Source organism: Rhagoletis pomonella, unplaced genomic scaffold (assembly GCF_013731165.1).
Source record: "Rhagoletis pomonella isolate Grant_MI unplaced genomic scaffold, Rhpom_1.0 Rhpom_scaffold_00048, whole genome shotgun sequence".
In the NCBI taxonomy this organism is placed as follows: Eukaryota; Metazoa; Arthropoda; class Insecta; order Diptera; family Tephritidae; genus Rhagoletis; species Rhagoletis pomonella.
In genome coordinates this window covers 61,423-70,923 of record NW_023458602.1, presented here as the reverse complement: position 1 = coordinate 70,923, position 9,501 = coordinate 61,423, and the positions used below count along the sequence as shown (strand labels likewise).

Below are 9,501 nucleotides of genomic sequence, written 5' to 3'. Positions count from 1 at the left end.
ATAAGTTATCATTGGGGAAACTTTCCTATATATGCGATGGTAAAAGGGGTGGCGGGCGAAGGGGGTGTAGCGCCTCCCACTACCCATGGCATGAAATTTTTACTTACGTTTTCGTTTGTTTTGAGCAGATGAAGGCCCTGACTTTAATCTTTCGGCGTAGGCGGCCTCCGGCCGCGCTTCAGGATCATAACCTGCAAGGTTACCCTTGTGATCAGCTGATTAAGTTAAGTGACATTTTGGCCAGTTTTGGCTATTTTTCTTTTGTTTATTTAATCAGGCCTATCACTGAATCCGTAATAGTCCGAATTTTCGTGAAATCTACGAAGATGTTATCACTGAATCCGAATAGCTACGAACGAAGCATACACTTTGAGTGCCTTATGTTCGTAGAAATTCAGATTCAGTGATCGTATTTTCGTACATTTTACGAAAATCGGACTACGATGGTTTCAGAATGTTTAGCACATTACATAACCACCTCCATATAGATAAAAATTCAACAAACATTAGCAAACAAATATTTTAACCTTTTTAAAGTTTAATAAATTAAAGTGCAAATATCAAGACGCTAGAAAATCACGTTGATTTTTAATTTTTTTTTTGCTGGCTGTACTAGGAATTTTCTTCTATATAAAAGAAATTGTCGAACATACTTTATATGGAAGAAAGTGCACAATAAAAAATGAATAAAAAGTTATAATTTTTTGTGTGCAATGGTTAAAGTTTGTTATATTTTTATAATTTTTGTACGAGGTTTGAAATGTGGATCTATGTATTTGGTACTGGTTATGTAATGTGCTAGACTTTTATAAAAAATTATAAACATTAAATAAATACATTAAAGAACAAGATAAAATTATAGTTTATAAAACTAAAACCTCGCTATTAAAATTTCCATTCGTACTGTCATCAGGTATGTAACTTGAGAATAGAAATCGCTGCATCTTTTAGGCGCATCAATATTACATAGTTATATCCCGAGCTAATAAAAGGGAGGTAATAAAAATAGCCCAAACTGTGCAAATGGATTGAAGGGTGGAGGTGGCGTTCATAAATTCACTGCTCTCTTCATAGGCTTATATTTAAAAAGCTATTAGGTGTTAAAATTTTAATTGCGTAATCGGGCGTGGGCGCGCTTAGGGATTATAATCTTAACTGAGCAGAATTCTGTTTTCCGTGCCGGAGAAGAGGGGTGGTTGATGGTATGTATTTCAACATATTTTGGGGAAATGTTTAGTACCACTCACACCGTTTTTTGGGTGGGGGGGGGGGGGGGGGGGGGGCGGGGCCCCCAAAACACCCCCCAATAGAAAGGAGACAGTCGCCGCTTTCTAAAAAGGGGAACCTCTCCCTTGGACTCCTCCCACAGGCACCTAGGGAACCGTTTGAAAAAGGGGGAAAAACGGATTTTTCTTAGGCAAACTGAGCAGTTTGAAGTGGAATATGACCCAACTAACAGAAACCGTGGGATTTTTTAATAAAAGAAATTATGCCAAATTAGATATGGGGGGATTTTGAATAAAGAATAAAAAGTTAATTAAAAATAGAAAAAAAAAACAGTTTTTATAAAAAAAAAATGTTCATTTTAACAAATGTATTTTTGCGTAGAATTCCTTTCTACGTAAGCGGCCTTCGGCCGCACTTAGGGATTATAACCCTCAGGCAGTAGAATTCTCCTTTCTGTGTTGCCAAAGAAGGGGGGCTGAACACCTTTTGCAGAGAACACCTTTCTGCGTAGGCGGCCTTCGGCCGCACTTAGGGATTATAACCCTCAGGCAGTAGAATTCTCATTTCTGTTTTGCGAAGAAAAGGAGCTGAACACCTTTTGCAGAGAACACCTTTGTATATTTTTAATGCTTACAGGGTTATATCCTATCTTCTTTTGTCTCTCATTCTTTTGCATATTTTGGAGTTTGACAGCTGAACTCCGCCATTTAATTTGCATATGCAACCAAAGTCAGACGCGTGATTTTGAAGGTGTTTTTTATTTAATGAATTGTGATGAATTGGTTAATATTAAAGTCGTAAAGCAAGTTATAACAAATCAAGTAAAGTGTAAAGTGAAGGGGAATACAAAAATATATTGGTAAAGTGGCTAATTTAAGCAGAATAGGAGTGATAAATGTACGCTAATTTCCGAATTTTACAAAAAAGGGCATATTTCAAACCCAATTTGTAAATAAATTAGTTACCAAAATTTACAAAAGTGAGTGTTAAAATATTGCGTCGACCCTTGACTACAAGTGTGTGAAATTTTTTTTTGGATCGGGCCACCCATTTGGACGGAATAGCCCGAAATAGTTGTGAGCGGTACTAAATCCCACCCATTAAAACAAAAGCGCACATATAGGAAAGCCAACCCTAATCCTTCTTACCAGTGGCGTGGTCGCCTGGGCGTCAAGATATAGCGGTCTACCTTCTACGTTCTCCGATTTTATGTTGAAAAGTATTTGCTTTTTCCGGAAATCTACAATTTATGTACATACGTAAATACAAAAGCCTAGCCTTCTCTAAAAATTTACCCTCTGATATTGACACTGGCTGGACTTCGGTAGAGTTGAACCTATTGTAAAAACATGTGCGGGCCGATGCGCCAAGCAGATTCGATCGGAAAATATTTTTTGGTAGCCTTCCGAATAATTGCATCATTTTGTAAAGTGTATTTCGGTTAGAACTGTTAAGATTGGTATTTGGCAAAGCTATTTTTCGACAACTTAAATTTTACAATATCTACACAACTACACATTTGTTATCCCATAATTATGATCCACAATCAGCTAATGGGATCACAGTCACAGTTAGAGATCGAACGATACTATCGATATTGAGTATGTATCGATACTGAGGGTATAAAAATGTGTACTTTAATACTCGATACCTTATTTGGTAATTTTACTCGATAATTTGCAAAGTACTCTTAGTATCGAATACTTTTTAAAAAACACACTGTGTGGGCTTTAGTAGTCAGCCGCACCTTTTGTTTTAAGAAAACCAGGTGGAATTAACAAATGAAACTCGGTCAGGATGTTAAAGAAGGTATCCTCTAAAACATGTATAACTAAAAAATATAAACAATATCATTGTTTATAAGTTATTTGTTGTTAAAATTTTTCAAGTCGTTCCACTTGGTTTCCTTAACAAAAACTGCATTTGTCACATACTTTCATATATATAAATGCACATAACACTGTACTTAATACTTTACACACTCTTATTTTATTTTATCTTGTATATAAATCACTTTAATTCAACTTTTATCGACTTGTAAATTACATTGAATTGCACCCATATTTACAATAACACATGGTTGCAAACTGACACATAACATGTGTTGCCATATTGTTCAAAACAATACATACAAAGAAGGCAATGTTTAAAAAGGAATACAAAAGAAAATGAAAATTTACCGCTACTTTTATTCTGGGCGTGTATTATTATCAATGAGGGTTTCCGGTCACGAACCCCTGTGCAAAAATATTGCCCATGAGGTAGGCGGTGTGGGTCCCGCCCGATTCGTTTGCTTTAAGTTCGGTCGAAGGCCGCCTGTTGAAGTGTAAGAACTGCTTCTGCTTACCGACAAAGGATATAAAACGAATAAAGTAAAGACATTTGCGTTGTATAAAAATGTATTATTAAGGTTTCGACTTGACAACACGTATGCGCGTAACTTGTACATTTAAAACATATAAAATACGAAGGATTAAACGGCAGTCGGCAAGTTGTTAAGAAATCGTGGGCTGAACGTTGTAGGTTGAAGCTTAAGCGTGAAGCGTGGAGCGTTTTACACTTGTGTTCTGTTCGCGCGCTGTCTGGAGTCCTTCTCTCATGTAATGGCCGACGAGAAAAACATATCAAAGTTGGTTGCAGTTCTTATTCGCGGCGTTGCCACTTTTAGCAACTACCAGGGTTGCTAACATCCCGCCCCCCGTGAATCCTCACAGGATTCACCACCAACCACCAGTTTGCTAAACGCGAAACTGGTCTGCGTAGAAGTCCGCCCTTCGTTCGTACCTCCACGACACGTACTTGTCCGTCTTTGGCTGGAAAAACTTGAGTTATGCGGCCGCGTAACCACTGACTGCGGGGCAGCGTTGAGTCGCACAATATCACCAGGTCATTAGCTTGAAGCGGTATTGCTTTGTCCTGCCATTTGGTGCGGCATAGTAGCTGAGGCAGGTACTCGGTTGTCCATCGCTTCCATAACCGATCCTTGAGGTTCTGCGCGATTCTCCACTGCTTCCTTAGGCAAACCTTCTCGTCAACTGGGTGCGGCGTCTGCGTTGAATTTACGCATCCCAAGAAAGAAGTGATTGGGTGTTAGCGGCTCATCTTCTTCATGGCTTATGGGCAGGTCAGTTAGCGGTCGGGAGTTGATGATATTCTCCGCTTCTATTAATACGCTGTGCAGAGTGTCGGGTCTTGGAGCTACCTCACGCAACGTCTTGTTTAACAGCGACTTTATAATCCTTATCAAACGCTCCCAGCAGCCACCCGAACTGGGGTTCAGCGGACAGTTAAATATCCACTCGATGTTGTGTCTGCTAGCCTCATCTTGAATGCGATCTGTGTCTAACAACTGCTCAGCTGCTCTCAACTCCCTTTGTGCGCCAATAAAATTCGTTCCATTATCGCTCCTTACTCTGGATGGCGTTCCACGTCGGTTTACAAAATTCCGCAGGCATAAAACGAACGCATCGGTACTCAGGTTAGCAGCTAGCTCGATGTGTGCAGCTCGAACTGTCAGGCAGGTAAATATAACGCCCCACCTTTTCTCCTTGCGCCTTCCGATGGTGACATTAAAAGGGCCAAACAAGTCAACGCCTGTATAAGTAAATGGGCGCATGAACGGAGTTATGCGGTCGACCGGCAGCTGACCCATCATAGGTTGGTTTGGCTTTGCTTTGTCGATCATACACTGCTGGCACCTTCGCTGAACTGCCTTGAGGAGCGATTTCAAATTCGGTATCCAAAACAGTTGTCGGATGGAATTAATTGTGATTGCGAAATTCTGGTGATGATTTATTTTGTGAAAATGTTGTACGATCAAGGTTGACACGATATGTTTGGCAGGCATCAATATCGGTCGTCGAGCTTGCATTGGTAGGTATGTTGCCTCGTCGATTCGGCCGCTCAATCTTAATAAGCCATTTTGGTCGAGATATGGCGAAAGCTTATACAGCGAACTGTTTTTGGCGATTTTACCGGCGACTGACAAACCTGCGATCTCGCTCGAAAAGCATTCTCGTTGGACTAGTTCGCATACCATATGCTCTGCTTTCTTTATCTCCGTTGCTGTGAGGCTCGGCGACATGGGTGTTGTACTGTTGCTTTGTTTTCGAAATAGTGTTGTTGCTCGCATCACCCAGGCTGTTGTTCGTAATAGCTTTGTAAAGGAGCTAAACCTTGAAAAATGGATGACAGAACTGCCGTGCTGAACCACTAAAACTGGAACGGATATTTCTTCTGGGAGTACTGGTGACGCTGTGATCGTAGACGTGGGCCAATACTCTTCGTCATGCTGTAAGAACTCGGGGCCTTTTACCCAACGGCTGCTGCTGTCGAACTTTGGTGGACACAAGGGGCGTGTTGCTACGTCTGCTGCATTTTGACAAGTTGACACCCATCGCCACTGCTCTTTTGACGTAGTGCAGAGAATCTCGGCTATTCGATGGCCGACGAACGCCTTATACTTTCTTTCTGACGAGCTAACCCATTGCAGAACCGTCTGGGAGTCGGTCCAAAAAACTGCTCGCTCTATGCTGAACTCGTGGCTGTCCTCGATGAGCTTGTACAAGCGGGTACCCAATACTGCCGCCTGTAACTCGAGTCTCGGGATCGACATCAGTTTCGCTGGCGCTGTGCGTGTTCTACCCATAATAATGGTTTTGTGAGCGGTCGCTCGACTGCCACAAACCTAGCCTGTTTTTCTAATTTTTGCATAACTTCGTTCAAGATGGGACGTCAAGTAGACGTTGTCTACACCGATTTCTCAAAGGCTTTCGATACAGTCACTCACAGCATTTTATTGCGCAAACTTGAGTGTTTGGGTATACACTCTACATTTCTGTGCTGGGTTAGATCATACCTTTCCAATAGATTTTCTTTTGTTGAGATCGAGAATACGAGATCATACGCGTTTGAGGCCACTTCTGGGGTACCCCAAGGTAGCATCCTAGGCCCAATAATTTTTCTTTTATTTATTAATGACGTTGGAGCCTGCTTTAAGCATTCCAAGTTTTTGCTATACGCTGATGACCTAAAAATCTTCAGAAGTGTCACTTCTTTGTCAGATGTTTTGCTATTACAAAATGATCTTAACAACTTAACTACTTGGAGCATCAGAAATAACTTACCGCTTAATATTAAAAAATGTCTCCATATGACTCTTTCAAAGAGCATAATTACGCATAAGTCGGCTTATTATCTGTTTGATAAAAGACTTTCTTCAGTTAAGGAATTTTTAGACCTAGGAGTGATGTTTGATTCGGGATTTACCTTCATTAACCACATTAGCTATATCGTTCCTAAAGCCTACTCTAATCTTGCTTTTTTGCGGCGCTATGGTAGAGATTTCAAAGATCCCTACACCCGAAAAATTCTCTATAACTCGCTGGTTCGTTCGAAGCTTGAATACGCCTCTTTAATCTGGAGTCCAATTTACTCAACTCATTCCTCTAGACTTGAAAGAGTGCAACGAAGCTTTATTCGCTTCGCTCTTGAACCACTCCATTTTAGTGATCCCCTACCATCTTATACGGCCCGCTGTGCGCTTATAAATCTGAAATCACTTGAGTCTAGGCGATCTATTCAATCTCTGCTTTTCATATACGATGTTATTAATGGCATAGTAGACTGTCCAGAGCTTCTTCTGCAAATAAATTTCAATGTACCATATAGAAATTTACGCACTCATTACCCGTTTAATATTAAAGTTAATAAAGCTAATTATTACAATTATGACCCCATTTCCAGAGCTCTCATTGAATTTAATAGAATTTCCAAGAGCCTTGATCTGGACTTCGCCTTCCCGAGATCTCGTTTTGGTTTATTACTAGAATCAATGTATTCCTAATTATATACTTTAAATATCGAATTTACACTTAAGTCGTAAGCTTGTACATCTAGTCTGTAAGATTTGTAAATCATAGACTTAATAAATGAAATGAAATGAAATGAAAACGAACGTCAACTCCTCTAGCATGAACTACTCGCACGTACCCTACTGCAGCAAATGCGACTTGACTGGCATCGACGAAAGTGTGGATTTCTACTTTGCCACCGTATAAGATTCGCGGCGAATAACAGCGGGGTATCTTCAACTGCTTCACGTTAGGAAACTCTTGCCACCAGGGCCACCATCTCTTGCTTAGTTCTTGAGGCAGAACTTCGTCCCATCCAATCTCGCACTTCCACGCTTCTTGAATGAGAATTTTAGTAGTAATTAAAAATGCTGCTAACATACCAAATGGATCGAACACCGACATCACGATTCGTAACAACTCTCGCTTTGTCGGAGCTCGCGTTCCGTGCAGGACATCTTTCGGCAAACGGTGGAACTTCGTGTGGAATTCGAAAACGTCATCGCTAGTGTTCCAGAAGAGGCCAAGCACTTTGTCCACTGACTCGTTGCGTTCCAGACTAACCACTTCTCCCGCGGATAATGACGAATGATTCAAACGATCTTCTACTTCTTCGCAGTTGGAGACGAAGTTACGTAACTCGAACCCTGCTTGTGAATTGATGCTGACAATGTCGCTGCAGATACTGATGGCTTGTTCAGGCGTGTCGAAGCTTGCAACTAAATCATCGACATAATGCTTGTTAATTATAGTCGTTGCGGCGTCTGGAAACTGTGCCCGATACTCCTCGGCGTTTTTATTTTTTATATATTCGGCGATGCAGGGTGAGCAAACAGCACCGAAAATTAGCGACGTCATCACATACTCTGCCACAGGCTTGCTCGCATCACCATCACGCCACAAGTACCGTTGAGCGTGCTGATCAGCTGCGCGTATCTTGATCCGCGAAAACATTTCGCGTATGTCTGCTGACACTGCAACACGTCCTTGGCGAAATTGTAGCAAAATCCGTATCAACGGCTGTGCTTGCTCCGGACCCTTCATTAGTTGCGAGTTGAGTGACACGTTGCTTACTGCGGCTGCGGCATCAAAGACGAGTCGCGTCTTTTCGGGCTGATGTCGATTGAATACAGCGAAGTGAGGTAAGTACCAAGCATTTTGATGTGGCTCTCCGGCTTCGTCACGGCTTAACTTTCTGGCATACCCTTTGCTCACGTACTTAGCCATTTCCTGTCGGTATCGTTCTTCGTTTGGCGCTCCACTGCCAGTAAGCATTTCTCGGCCATTGTTTTGCTGTTTGGCAACTTCGGTGGATATGTTCTCCACAGTAAACCGGTTTCATATTGCTTACCTACTCGTCTTGTTGTTCGGCGCAATATCTCACGTGCTCGCTGGTCTTCATCTGACTCCAATGGCACTGCTGGCGGGTTGACTCTAAAGCTGTCTGCTGTGAAGTACTCGTGTACTAAGTCGTGCAGTTGCTGATATTCTTTCACCAACAAAACACGGGGGTTCAAGGTTGTAGGTAGCTTGGTTGGGCCGTACGCGACCCAGCCTAGTGGCGTTTTTACAGCTAGCGGGCTGTCGATGTCGGCTTGCACTTTTTCTGAGGTCGCACCCAGGTATGCGTGCTTTAGCCCGATGAGCAAAGCTGGTTTCGCACGACAGTAGTTTTTTATCGGCAAATCTCTCAAATGCTGAAAATTTTCCTTGGCCATAGATTGCTTAGGCAGGTTCAGGTTCTTCACCGTATATACCTCCTTCAGTAGAAACTTCCTCTTCGTTGCGCAGTTCTCAACTTCGATGCTGATTTTATGCGATTGTTCCGTAACAACGTTGTTGTCATACCACTGCAGCGTAAGTGGATGCAAGCCACCCTGGGCTCCGATCATCTTGGCCACTTCCTCTTCCATTATTGAAATTGACGAACCCTCGTCGAACATCGCTAATATCTCACGCTTACCTTTCGGTCCATATATGTTGACTGGCAATATTTTAAACAGTTGACCATGTGCGCTTTGTGTTACTTGACAATTCAGTACTGGCTGCGCAATGACGTCCTCTGGTGTAGTTCGGCGTAGCATCTGCATTGTTGCATCTTCGTTGTGGAGTAGCTGGTTGCGATAGCGCTGGCAGCCACTTATGTTACACCTCCTTCTTGAACGACACTTTTGCGTGGAATGCCCCTTGCGTAGGCACGAAAAGCAAAGCTGTTGCGCCTTAACCAGGTCCCACCGCTCTTGAATACTGCTTGCCTTAAACGATTCACACTGTGCAAGCATGTGGTTACCACTACTCTGATAGCAAGCAAGTGAGTCCCTTGGCCGCTCAATATGCATCAGCCGACGATGATTGCCCGACGATGCAGTCTGCCTGCCACCCTGTGTGTTGTTTGTCGGCATAAGACAAATTATTCTAGCCA

General features: G+C 42.2%; 1 protein-coding gene across 6 annotated transcripts in view; it reads right to left on the bottom strand.

The window, feature by feature from the left end:
* Positions 1 to 9,501, bottom strand: part of LOC118749786 (cysteine desulfurase, mitochondrial) — a 47,889-nt gene that overhangs the window by 33,234 nt on the left and 5,154 nt on the right. For 3 of the 6 annotated variants that reach the window (XR_004994285.1, XM_036484562.1, XM_036484566.1), the window contains exons 1-2: positions 2,523 to 2,825; positions 2,376 to 2,467 (exon numbers count right to left, since the gene is read on the bottom strand). The exons of 1 other annotated variant lie outside the window; for it this stretch is intronic. Coding sequence is in view for 3 of the 5 variants with exons in the window: in XM_036484562.1 (XP_036340455.1) it covers positions 2,376 to 2,467; positions 2,523 to 2,649 (219 nt within the window). In the remaining 2 variants the exon portion in view is untranslated. Of the gene's footprint in view, positions 1 to 107; positions 192 to 2,375; positions 2,468 to 2,522; positions 2,826 to 9,501 lie in introns of those variants that run through there. 2 more of the 6 variants (XM_036484564.1, XM_036484567.1) reach the window with 2 other exon arrangements.